At 41.9% G+C, this 14,179-nt stretch overlaps 1 protein-coding gene across 4 annotated transcripts in view; it reads left to right on the forward strand.

The window, feature by feature from the left end:
• The first annotated feature begins 245 nt into the window (after positions 1-245).
• Positions 246-14,179, forward strand: part of LOC106576082 (receptor-type tyrosine-protein phosphatase zeta) — a 52,959-nt gene continuing 39,025 nt past the window's right edge. For all 4 annotated transcript variants that reach the window (XM_014152963.3, XM_014152964.3, XM_082963843.1 and 1 more), the window contains exon 1: positions 246-514. In XM_014152963.3, the coding sequence (XP_014008438.3) occupies positions 451-514 (64 nt within the window). In that variant the 5' untranslated portion in view covers positions 246-450. The remainder of the gene's footprint in view (positions 515-14,179) is intronic.

The raw sequence follows: 14,179 nt of genomic DNA on the forward strand, positions 1-14,179 counted from the left end.
TCATTTAAATCACAACTTCTTATTGTAGTTGCGTTAGGCACTAAATTGGCACGTCTTGTGAGCTCACAAAAATAAAAGTTTTGCCTTCTGAATATGCACGTTTCACTTTTATCACTGGCCAGTCAGTAGCCATTTCATATCACCATTCAGAGAGTATGTTCAACAATCAGTTTTTCCCTCCCGCTGCGCCTGTGTGAGTAGTGGGCGGCGCGCATACCAAATCCCCCTCTCCATACCCAGCCAGTGTTGTACGTGAGAGAGTGGAGCCACTCCGTTTCCTCCAAGCAGAGAGCGAAAGACAGGGAGGGAAGAGAGGCAGGAGGACCGGAGCGCCGACATCGGCGGTATGAAGCGAGTGTAGCATCTTAGCGCCCGTGCCAGAAATTCAGATTGTTTAGCTACAATATTTTTTTTGCGTTTAAAATTGAGTTTGGAGCTGAATCGGAGACTATGGAACTGACTGTATCCAGAGTGCTGATTTCCATTGCGCAGCTCCTGGTTTTCTGCCAGATAGGTAAGGAAGAAGAATATTTATAGATTTTGATAAGTGCTATGATTTATGTGTGAAACGCATTATCAGCGGTTTTTACTGGAGTGTGCACAGCCGATGTGAGTAACTGGCTACTGTAGTCTCTATATTTGATGTTATTGTGCATTCACTCAACGGTGCCATATTTAACACTGGCAAACAAATAAAGACAGGGACCATGGTGAATATAAAATGTGCATCCCAAATGCCACTCCACCTGACACATCTCAGGACTGTGAATTTGGAGAAATTACACAGTTGATTCCAAGGTATGCCCTATATGATTTTTTATCATGAAGAGACTTTTAACATTTGGAGAACTTCTTCATTTTGATAGAAGCATTTCACTTGATATTTCAAGTGGACTCATTTGTAGGCTGTTAACAGAGTGTTTCTGATGGCATTTGGACATGCCATTGAGAGCCTTTAACTTGATGTTGAAAGCCTTAGTATTGATCCTTTATAAGGTTGTCTTGTCTATCTACTGTTTCCCTGGCATGAACACTGACAATAGGGTCGGTTCCGTGGATGGTCTTCTGGTCAAAGATTAGATGGAAAAGAAAGAGGAAGTGCTTTTGAGAGATTTGAGATTTGATATCTGCCATCTGCTTTTCCGTTTCTTCTAATCCCTTGGCTGAGTCATTATCTGTGATCTAAAAGAAGCATCTAAGAGATGGACAGTTTTGCTATGGGGTTTTATGGGAATTGGGAATTATGGGGGAAATTATTTGGAGGGAAAAGAAGGAGGGAGCACATCTCTAAGCCATCTGTTCCTCAATATGCCAGGCCACCATACAGGAGTTGGCTACACACACACACACACACACACACACACACACACACACACACACACACACACACACACACACACACACACACACACACACACACACACACACACACACACACACACACACACACACACACACACACATACATAAACAGCATAAGGCACTCATCCTGTGTCTCAGAAATAGACACATCCATCTGCATGCAAGACTATCACCAATTTGACTGTTTGGATACAATCAACACATTCACACCATGCCATATGTAAAAAAACAAAAAATAATATATATATATTTACTGTAGACTAGATTACGGTAATTAGCCTAGATATGAACAGTGCAGAACAGTACATTAGGAACTCATTGTATAGTAACAGCTGTGGTGTGTGCCAGTGTCAGGGTCAAGTTTTGAGCACGGGTAGTGGGCATGGCTAGGGTTCGTTTTCAATTCAGTGAAATGGGCAATGGATGATTGACTGAATGGAAAACGGAACTGACCCCAACCCTGATCAGGAGAGCCCAGGGAGAGTTGATAAGCAGCAGCGTGGTAATGACATAATACCCATTGATCAGAGGCAGCAGCGCTATAGGGCAGGCTCTCTTTATTTCTCTCGGGGCTGGGTGGACAGGGACAGCGTTCGTGTACGTGCGAGGCTCTGAGAGCACACAGAGTCTGTTAGTTCCACCATCAGAGAAGATCTCATCCTAACGCTGATGCTGATCAGTGGATCACTGCGGATAATGTTGGCCTGTTATGTATCTACATGAGATGGTTGTAACACCATCGATGGGCAGGGCAAGAGTGTCGTTAAACCTGAAAAAGCACCAGCATTTCGACACCCACCATGTCAGATTGTTCTGAAATTGTTTCTGTAGTTAGAAAGAGATACGATTACCATTCCTGCAACATTATTTTGTTGAAATACAATTTTATCTCTGAGAAATTAAGCTAATTACATCTGATTACATCCAAATTTGGCCATTTAAATGTATAGGACTCATATAATATTCCAAAATTATAGTACCTAACATCTGATTTGGACCAAACATTTTTCTAACAATGAGTTAGACACGAGGAATCCAAAGAAACTGTTTGAAGCCACCCACAGATCCCACACCCCAACAACGAATACATAGTATCTGACAAGTAGCATGGAGCTGCGGCTGGGAGTATTGCTTCTTCATCCTATGTAATGTATTCCCAGTGAATTTGATAATGTTTTTTCCCCTGTTTAGATAAATTATTAATTGAAGTTGTTACGTCCCATCCTACATCCTGGTATTACCAAATTCTGACCTCTAGATGGCGCTGTTCCTGCTTTTAGGCGATTTTTTAAAAATAATCCTCCCCCTCAATGTTAAAGGGATAGTTCACCCAAATTACAAAATTACAATTACAAAATTACATACTGGTTTCCTTACCCTGTAAGCAGTCTATGGACAAGGTATGACAGCAAACCATGCTTTGGTTTTGTTGTCCACTGTTCAAAATGCTGCATTTGTAGCATTTGTGACACAAATCCAATGCAAGTCAATGGTATCTATATTAGTAAATCATGCTAAAGTATCAAAAAAGTATTTTGTAGCTCAACGATGTTACTTCTAGATGATTTGGAAATGAAGCGTGAAAATGCATTGACTAACACTGACTTGCATTGGATTTGAAACAAATTTAGCATTTGAAACATCACCATCTAATGGTCAGAACCTGGTAATATCAGGATGTAGGATGGGACATAAACCGAACAACTTCAATGACTAATTTCTCTGAACAGGGGAAGAAAAAAAAGCATCACCAAATTCACTGACAATACATTACATAGAAACAATACTCAGAACCGCAACTACTTGTCAGACATAGAGAACTGATACTGTATACTCCTTGTTGGGGTGGGATTGTCGTGGGGTGTGGTGGGTCCGTGGCGGGCTTTTGACAAGTTCTTTGAATTTCTCATGTCTTACTCATTGTTTGAAAAAAGTTTGGTCCAAATCGGATGTTGAATTCATGTTGAATTGATTTGGGTGCAATCAATTAGCTTCCTTTCTTAGATATCAAGTAATATTTCAACAAAATAGTGTTGAAGGATTGCTCATATTATCTGTTTCTAACTACGTAAACGATTTCAGAACAATCTGACATGGTGGGTGTCATGGCTTGCTGAAATGACATGGAATGGCCCTAGAGTATTATTGAATGAATGTGAAGAATTGATCTTCCACACTGTTATCTCAACGGGTGTGATTGGGATGTATGAAGTAACAGCACGCGATGGTGCACTCTCAGAAAAAAAGGTGCTATCTAGAACCTACAAGGGTTCTCTGGCTGTCCCCATAGGAGAAACCTTTGAGGAACCCATTTTGGGTTCCAAGTAGAACCCCTTTGGGTTCCATGTAGAACTCTTTCCACAGATGGTTCTACATGGAACCCAAAAGGGTTCTACGTGGAACCAAGAATAGTTCTACCTGGAACCAAAAATGGATCTCCTATAGGGCTGGGAATTGCCAGGGACCTCACGATACGATACTATCACGATACATACAGTTGAAGTCGGAAGTTTACATACACTTAGGTTGGAGTCTTTAAAACTTGTTTTTCAACCCCTCCACATATTTCTTGTTAAGAAACTATAGTTTTGGCAAGTCGGTTAGGACATCTACTATGTGCATGACACAAGTCATTTTTCTAACAATTGTTTACAGACAGATTATTTCACTTATAATTCACTGTATCACAATTCCAGTGGGTCAGAAGTTAACATACACTAAGTTGACTCTGCCTTTAAAGAGCTTGGAAAACTCCAGAAAATTATGTAATGGCTTTAGAAACTTCTGATAGGCTAATTGACATAATTTGAGTTAATTGGAGGTGTACCTGTGGATGTATTTCAAGGCCTACCTTCAAACTCAGTCCCTCTTTGCTTGACATCATGGGAAAATCAAAAGAAATCAGCCAAGACCTCAGAAAAAAATTGTAGACCTCCACAAGTCTGGTTCATCCTTTCCAAATGCCTGAAGGTACCACGTTCATCTGTACAAACAATAGTACGCAAGTATAAACACCATGGGACCACGCAGCCGTCATACTGCTCAGGAAGGAGACGCGTTCTGTCTCCTAGAGATAAACGTACTTTGGTGCGAAAAGTGCAAATCAATCCCAGAACAACAGCAAAGGACCTTGTGAAGATGCTGGCCAGAAACAGGTACAAAAGTATCTATATCAACAGTAAAACGAGTCCTATATGGACATAACCTGAAAGGCCACTTAGCAAGGAAGAAGCCACTGCTCCAAAACCGTCATAAAAAAGCCAGACTACGGTTTGCAACTGCACATGGGGACAAAGATCGTACTTTTTGGAGAAATGTCCTCTGGTCTGATGAAACAAAAATAGAACTGTTTGGCCATATTGACCATCGTTATGTTTGGAGGAAAAAGGGGGATGCTTGCTAGCTGAAGAACACCATCCCAACCGTGAAGCACGGCGGTGGCAGCATCATGTTGTGGGGGTGCTTTTCTGCAGGAGGGACTAGTGCACTTCACAAATATGTGGCATCATGAGGGAGGAAAATTATGTGGATATATTGAAGCAATATCTCAAGACATCAGTCAGGAAGTTAAAGTTTGGTTGCTAATGGGTCTTCCAAATGGACAATGACCCCAAGCATTCTTCCAAAGTTGTGGCAAAATGGCCTAAGGACAACAAAGTCAAGGTATTGGAATGGCCATCACAAAGCCCTGACCTCAATCCCATAGAAAATTATTTGTGGGTAGAACTGAAAAAGTGTGTGCGAGCAAGGAGGCCTACAAACCTGACTCAGTTACACCAGCTCTGTCAGGAGGAATGTGGGAAGCTCGTGGAAGACTACCCAAAACTTTGACCCAAATTAAACAATTTAAAGGCAATGCTAACAAATACTAATTGAGTGCATGTAAACTTCTGACCCACTGAGAATGTGATGAAAGAAATAAAAGCTGAAATAAATCATTCTCTCTAGTATTATTCTGACATTTCACATTCTTAACATAAAGTGGTGATCCTAACTGACCTAAGACAGGGAATTTCTACTCTGAATAAATGTCAGGAATTGTGAAAAACTGAGTTTAAATGTATTTGGCTGAGGTGTATGTAAACTTCGACTTCAACTGTAAGTGCCAATACGATATGTATCATGATATATCACAATTCTATATGTATTGCGACTTGATACTGAGATTTTCTGGCCGATTCAATGTTCGAAACATATTGCTCACTATATGTCTGCTACAGACGGACAACAGAGAGCCATAATAAAAACGAGTTTTGATCAGTCAGGGATATAAAAGAGCTGAAAACATGTTGGCTCACCGTTTAAAAAGAATATTGTGGCCAACCTATAGGAGGAGAAATACCGATGTTTTGGGGCTGGTACAACCGGCTAGAGATAACTAATGTTAACTACTTAGCAACAAATAAATACATCAATGTCATAGAATTAATATAATACAGTCAAAAAGAATATCACGATTCTCTACTCTAGACACCCCCCCCCCCCCCCCCCCCCTCGTTTTCTAAAACTTTGTGTCAATCAGACCTACAGAGTCTAATATAATATAATAGTATCTCTTGGCAGACATGAACAGATTGTTGATGCTCTCTTTAATAGTGAGCTGTAGCAGCAGCCTGTGTGAGACTGTAACAGTTGCAGTGTCATTTCTCTATTTTATTTCACCTTTATTTAACCCGGTAGGCCAGTTGAGAACAAGTTCTCATTTACAAGGGCGACCTGGCCAAGATAAAGCAAAGCAGTGCGACAAAAACAACAACACAGAGTTACACATGGGATAAACCAACATACAGTCAATAACACAATAGATACAATCTCTATACAGTGTGTGCAAGTGTAACTACCCTATGTGGATGTGGTGAAGGTGGGTGAGCCTGGGTGAGCCTGGGTGAGCCTGGGTGAGCCTGCTGAGTACTGTTATGGGATCCAGCATCATTAATTAGGCTAGTTTACTCCGCTCTAAACCCATGGTGTACAGATAATTGGCATTTGGCAGCATGTCCACTGCAGTTTCCTTTGAACCTTGACAGAATGTACATGGAATAAAGAAAACAAAGCCCTCGACCAGAGCACTAGATGATGAAACATAATGAAAAGCCAGAAGGACTTTTAAATATAGAATAGGAGTCTTCTACTGAATAGACACTTGCTAGTGTTGCAGACGCAAATGTGTCTGGGTCAAACCAGTAACCGATTCAACTGCAACCTGGGTTAGGATCAATTACATCCAATCATGCTCATAAATAATTACTGCTTATAAAACCTTTATTAACTGTGTATTATGATACTATTTATAATATGAGCAATTTGCCTTAATAAAGCAACGTGACCTCTTTAGAACTGTGAATGAAGCAGATCACACACCTGATGCTATAGAACCAAACGGGCCTCTTCAAATGAATGGTTCCGTTTAGAACCCAGAACCCTTTCAGAACTCTTTTCTTCCCTAGCTCTGTAAATCATGTTCCTTATCAAAGCAACGTCACCTAAAGAGACCTGTGATACAAGCAGATGATGCATAACAGAGAAGCTGCCTGTTAGCCATCAGGTTTGACTGGTTTACCCCTGGGTGCTTATGACGTCCTGTGACCCTACAACATCTGGTCATTAGTCCCACGTGTAGTTATGTCATCCTAATGCTACGTACATAATGAGGAGAGAGAGAGAGAGCCCCCTCTTCTTCTGGACGATCAAATGATCGATGTCTCTTAACGTTTGTAAAAAGACGTCCACAGGACCTCTCTCCATCTCTCTCGGTCTAATTAGATTTGTTTGCTATTTCGGGCCGTTGCTTTCACATGTTAATAAATGAGTTTAGTCTAGAGTTAAATGTCAAAGAATCACTGATATGGTTTGTCTCCTCTTCTGATTTCAATGTCGGCAGTTTGGATTAGAGGAGAGAGACAGATGAATGTCGGTCTTATCTGCTCTATAGCTATCTGTTTAGCCCTGTGTATCTGTCTCCAGAGACGGGAGTGTGTGTGGGTGTGTGGGTGTTCATGGAAACAAACATAGTGGCAGGATCTCACTTCTCCTACCGTGTTTCTGTAAGCAGGCCTTTCTCCTGTGACAGAATCCATTGTGCACATTGCATCCCGAAGTGTTCATGCTGAGTCTCTCTTCACGTTCACTCGCTCTTCTGCTTTTTCTGTCATGGTTATTCACCAGTACAGGGTGTTTCATCAGACTATAAATCTAATAGAGGATGTCAGCAGTAGTCATGGTAACATGTAATATGGTAAATTACTAGAACAAAGTGATCTGAGGGAACTGCTTGCGCCCCAGACAGTCTAATGTATGGATGGAAATAAGAGTTAGCTATGCAGTACGGGATAGGCACACGTATCTCAAGTTAAGACCCAGCTCTGTAATAAGAACAGAAGAGTTAGAGGTGATTTGGAACATGTGATTTGTCCACATCATTTGGCATCTCATCTGTCTCCCCTCCATGTCTCTCTCAAACACGGACGCATGGACGCAGACACAGACACGCACACACACCACTGTTGAGGGCCAGTGTGTGTCGTGTTCCATAGCGCTCCATGTGTAAAATGTGATTAGAACTGTAGAACCGGACGGACCTTTACGCTGCAGCTCAGAACAGAGCCGCTCTGTCCCTCTGTGCTGCCAGCACAACAAAGTCTTCATGGAAGGATGAATCTTGTTAAAAATATTTTCTTATGTGTCTCTCTTTGGGCGTCTAAAACAACTATAATTGTCTTAACATGAAGAGAAGTTAGACTCAGATTTGGATATTGCATACCGTATCATAAAGCTCTCACTTTGATTCCGAGGTGTCTTTTGATGTATCTGAAAGCAATATTATTGAATTATTCATGCCTATGCTTTATTTAAACCCTTTATTTTGTATATTTTCCGTAAATGTATTTTATCAGCGTGACATTCCTAGTCAATTGTTATGCAAGCGTACTTAGCCTATAACACTAATACACTTATTGACTATCTGAAACATTTAGTCACAGTTATTAGAGCTAGCTCCATCCCAGTCATGACTTTGATTGCGGCATATTGTCTACTTGGTCTTACTGCGAGTTGTTCCCTAGCAATACTATGCCATATGGTTCTCAGTATACCCTGCTATAGCCCAAGAGATGTCAATAATGAATGAATCATGTCTATAGGGGTGGCAGGGAGCCTAGTGGTTAGAGCGTTGGGCCAGTAACCGAAAGTTTTCTAGATCGAATCCCCGAGCTGACAAGGTAAAAATCTCTCGTTCTGCCCCTGAACAAGACAGTTAACCCACTGTTCCTAAACAGTCATTGTAAATACAAATTTGTTCTTAACTGACTTGCCTAGTTAAATAAATAAAATGAAAATATAGCAACATGCCAGTACCAGTCTATGCATTACTACCCTATTACTAACTCGTACTCATAATGTTGACATGCACAGCAAAATCAGTGGTGTACATTGAACTCTGAAAGTGTCAAATGTACACTATTATCAGTGAACATATAAGTCCCACTGTACTGGTGTTCAAATAAAACTTTTGAAAGTGTTAAAGATTTAACTATGTTGCAGTGTTCCCCAGAACTGGATTGTGGCATTTGCAAAACTCAACTGTTGAGTAATATGCAACATCTACAGTGTAAAACATAACATTTGATTTAGAGTAAACTGGGCTCCCTTTGCTTAGTGATGAGGCTGTTACACTTTCTCAGTGTCAGAAATTAAAACCTGTAGTGTTACAGTACATCATTGTGGGTGTTCTTTTAAAGCCTAATTTGCATATTTCCCAGGGTGCCTTTTCTTTTTGAGTAAATTGTAGACTTAACACCCGTAACTGTATTTCTTAGTGACAGAGACATGGTGGTTGATTTATTTCCTTTTAACAGCCTGTGGCTTTCACCAAATGAGTTCCTAGGGGAATGTTATCATTCAAATTAAACTCTGGCAATACAGTCCATATATCATAAGGCCTTAATTATTGGCCTAGTAAGTGTCCTCGTTTTACCCTAACACAGTGGCCACATCAGGCCTACAAGTCACATTTTACTGGCTTGCAAAGGGATGTATAATTTCAATTGGAATCCAGACATAGTTAGGATATCCAACAGTTGGAATTTTAATTCACCCGCAACCTGCATAGAATGACTGTGAAGAAACTTCATTCAAAAAACACACTACCTAAACCATTTCAACCGGTACAACCATTTCAGTAATGTGTGCAATAAATCTAACTAACTGATTGGATTAGTTTAGAAAAATGTACACTACCGTTCAAAAGTTTGGGGTCACTTACAAATGTCCTTGTTTTTTAAAGAAAAGCACATTTTTGGTCCATTAAAATAATATAAAATTGATCAGAAATACAGTGTAGACATTGTTAATGTTGTAAATGACTATTGTAGCTGGAAACAGCAGATTTTTAATGGAATATCTACATAGGCATACAGAGGCCCATTATCAGCAACTATCACTCCTGTGTTCCAATGGCACGTTGTGTTAGCTAATCCAAGATTATAATTTTAAAAGGCTAGTTGATCATTAGAAAACCCTTTTGCTATTATGTTAGCACAGCTGAAAACTGTTGTTCTGATTAAAGAAGCAATAAAACTGGCCTTCTTTAGTCTAGTTGAGTATCTGGAGCATCAGCATTTGACGGTTCAATTACAGGCTCAAAAAGGCCAGAAATAAAGACCTTTCTTCTCGAACTCGCCAGTCTATTCTTGTTCTGAGAAATGAAGGCTATTCCATGCGAGAAATTGCCAAGAAACTGGAGCTCTCGTACAACGCTGTGTACTACTCCCTTCACAGAACAGCGCAAACTGGCTCTAACCAGAATAGAAAGAGGAGTGGGAGGCCCCGGTGCACAACTGAGCGAGAAGACAAGTATATTAGAGTGTCTAGTTTGAGAAACAGATGCCTCACAAGTTCTCACCTGGCAACTTCATTAAATAGTACCCGCAAAACACCAGTCTCATCATCAACAGTGAAGAGGCGACTCCAGGATGCTGGCCTTCTAGGCAGAGTTGCAAAGAAAAAGCCATATCTCAGACTGGCCAATAAAAAGAAAAGATTAAGATGGGCAAAAGAACACAGGCACTGGACAGAGGAACTCTGCCTAGAAGGCCAGCATCCCGGATGCCTGACAAGAGCAAGGTTTGTCTGTGGCTGGGTGGTCTGTCACAAAGGACAGTTTTGTTTAAAGGAGAGAGACTTTAATAAGAGGCAGTGGGAGATGGTGGGTCTGGGGGAATGAGATGACTAAGGCTGGGGGGGAACCCAGGGAAAGCTGGTGGGAGAGGGGCTGCAGACTGCAGTGAAAGATGGAGGGGAACCTCAAGTGAAAGGTGGTTGCACGGGTGGGGGCAGTGAAAGATAGGGGAGTGTGTGTCCATGGCATTGGGGGAGGCAGCAAAGGATGTCAGTGTGGAAATCAGGGTGGCCAGACACCACAAGACATTATACGGTTGTCAAGGAGTCCAGTGCTGATGCTCCCAGCATGCTGATGGAACTGATGGGAAACCTGTGATGCATCTCAATACTGCCTGTCACTTCCTCTTCCCGTCTCCTTTCCTCCAGGAAGCCACATTAGACTATTGAGATGCTTATATAGCTCAGTGCTGTGATGCTGAGCAGATGAACACGGTGCATTTCACTGCACTCAGAGTGGGAGAACCGACTGGTTCTAGCATACACGCGCACACACACACGTGCCACACACACACACACCATCCCCACTAACTCACATGGACACGATCCTACGTACCCAAGTAACAAATAAACACTCTACCAGTGTACACACAGTCATGACTTCAAAGTGGGACTGAGCATTTATGTCATCATCAACCACACAATCCCAGTGGGGCTGACTACAGTAAGTGCAGTGACTGTACCTGGCTCTAAAATACTGGCTCTGCGTTATGAAGCTCTCTGTTTCTCCGTTTTCTCCCGCTCTCTGTGTTCTCTCCCCTCCCCAGGGGTGTCTCTCTCTGTGCCTGATTTATTTATGAGTTCTTCTTGGGAGGAAGGATCTGAAACTTTGTGTTTATTATTTTAGGCCATCCCTCACCAGGAAACTCCCTGGCTAGCGGCTCACATTAATAACAGGCTTTTTCATGGGTTGTTTGTTCACAAATGCTGTATTTCATGGAGAGTTTTGTGGAGGGGGCAAGTAAACCCTCTCCATCGGCATTAAACTTAATCTCATTAAACAGAATTTGGAGAAAATCTACCTTGACACAGCCTTCAGAGTGCAGGACCATAGGGGAGATTGATGGGCTCTTCTTGAGTGCGATGCACAGCACACACTCATTTCTGTCAATGGATGCAGCAGAATCAGGGGAGTAGTCGTCGCAGAGGCACCGAATCTGTCACAGACAAACTCCCATGATGAATGAGCAGACCTTCCACAGGCCTATCACTGAGAACAGGACAGCTCTGTCCAGTGTCTTAAACTCAATGGTTCTGGTTAAAAACCCAGTTGTTCTCTACAAATGGTGAAGTTAAACCACACAGCAAATTCTCCAGTGTTAAATCAACACTGAGAGTGTTAAACTGAATGCTGGTCCAGTGTATATACGGGTCCACACTTTTCAGTGTTAAATTAACTCACTGCTTAGTGTAAAGCCTTGGTTTTGGTTGAGACATGGTTGCTGCATTCATCCATGTTCAGTCCTATGGCCTTCACCAAGTGAGACCCTCAGCAAATATGTTATGTCAATTCTTTAACACACTGCAACACAGGGCTAGTTTTACCTTAATGCCGTGGCCTGAAACTCATGGTTTACAGGCTACATCAGGCCTGCAAATCACATTATGCTGGCTTGTAAAGTGATGTGTAATTCCTATTGGAATCCAGCCAGAGTGGGGATATCCAACATTTGGAATTTTTATTCACACACAACCTGCATTAAGAATGACTGCTGGGTTGGGAAGGCTAAGATACAAGACTACTTAAATTATCTAAACTGGAACAACCATTTCAGTAACAGGCGCAATACGTCCACTTAACAGATTAGATTCGTTTAGAAACATTTATGTTATTTATATTTGAGTAGAATAAGATTAATTAATCAATGAATTTATATGCAAAAACAGAGATATTGAGAAAAACTATTCTAAAAATCAACCTGAAATGCAGCATGCTGGGAAATATGATAATGATGGGCGTGGTTTTGTTTTAACACTGGTTATTTGAACCAACACTGGGGGTCTTTTACACCAATGAGTGTTAATTTAATAATTACAGAGTTAATTTAACACCTGAATCAGCACAAGAAATGTTACACTAAAAATCAACTCCAGGTAACACTGTCCGATTTGCTGTGCAGCAGCACTCAACTTGATGGCGAATTAACAAATTTCCCTCTTGGGGACAATGAAGAACTGTCAATAAAAAAAAGATTTATCGTTTCCAAGAGGGATGTTTGTTCCACTGTCGTTTCACTGTCCAGTTGTTCTGAACAGTTGTTCTAAGCCCCAGCTGTTCCCCTATATTACCACCTCCACAAGTAGGCTTCTAGGTCTCACGTTCCCACGGTTACCACATGTCACATGTCCTCTGACCTCCCTGCAGCAGCTGGACCATGACACATTCCCATAGGCCCTCTCAAAGACCGACACACCTCATCATGACATTGATTTATGTTGTTATATACTGTATAAGTCCCCCTGGACCAATGCAGCGTTTGACAGCGCTCAGAGGCAATATCCCCTGTTTAATTTGGGCCAAACCCTCTTCAGTCTTCCCGCTGTATGACTCCAGTGGAAGACCTGCAAGTAGAACCTGCTAGGAGAGAACACATGCTACTAATTCACTAATTCACACATGGCTTTCAGTCACAGCAGCTGTGACATGAACATGTCATGGGGTGTGGCAGGGAGGTATGTATATCTCACTTCATGTCCAACAGGTGCTCTCTAGAATGTTCTCAGTGTGTATTGATCAAAGGAAAGAATAATGATGACCATTGGCATTTGGCATCGTGGATGCACTTCTGCTCTGCTAAAGCTCTTGAAGCGTCTCACTGCACAGACTCAGAGATGGTGCCAGTCTTTCTGTCTCAGTGCCTCTTGTTTGATGTGAGTAGCATATTACTCCTGTCCCCTCACAGACGGAGGATGTGTTGTACGATCCAGATACGGGATTTCACGCCCCAGTAAACGGACCATGACCGTGGCCGTACGGTGAGTCCCTAGGGACAGTGAAGTGAACCACATGCGCTGGGCGGCTGAGCGGTTCAGTGCCAAGCCAGAGTAAAGTGAATCCTTCCTGTCTTTTAGTTTCAGTCTGAGCCAGCTTTCATCTCTCTCAGGGGTCCACTAATCGGCTATTCATTAACATTCTAGTGAGACTCTCCTCTGCTACAACAACACAGTGTACAGTACAGTCGCACACACACACCCACCATCCATCCATCCATCCATCCATGGTTATACACTGTCCTTACTCATTAGTAGAAGGCCAGGTCAGCGACTCCATGTCCTGTCTAGACTAGAGTGTTCAGGTTTGGCCTTTCTGTCATGACTGGCTCTATTGTAACAGATACACTTTTAGTTCCTGACCATGGCAGGCAGGCGCCCACTCAGTCTATCTGATCTGGGGTTAAAAGAAGAGGTCAACACTCCGTGTCCAACTAATTCACTTAATGACGGTTAGAAACCACATGGCCTTGAACCAAAGAAACAGGAACATTTGAGTGTGAGTGTAAGATAGACTTAGGAGCATCATCATTAGAGCTGATAGTGACAGAGAGAAGATGGAGAGAAGGAGCGAATGAAAGAAAGAGGAGTGAGAAGGAGGGAGAAGGAGGGAAAGCCGAGAGGTTTCAGGCCAGCTTGAGTGTGACGCGTT

The sequence above is a fragment of the Salmo salar genome, chromosome 17 (genome assembly GCF_965601325.2).
Source record: "Salmo salar chromosome 17, fSalSal1, whole genome shotgun sequence".
In the NCBI taxonomy this organism is placed as follows: Eukaryota; Metazoa; Chordata; class Actinopteri; order Salmoniformes; family Salmonidae; genus Salmo; species Salmo salar.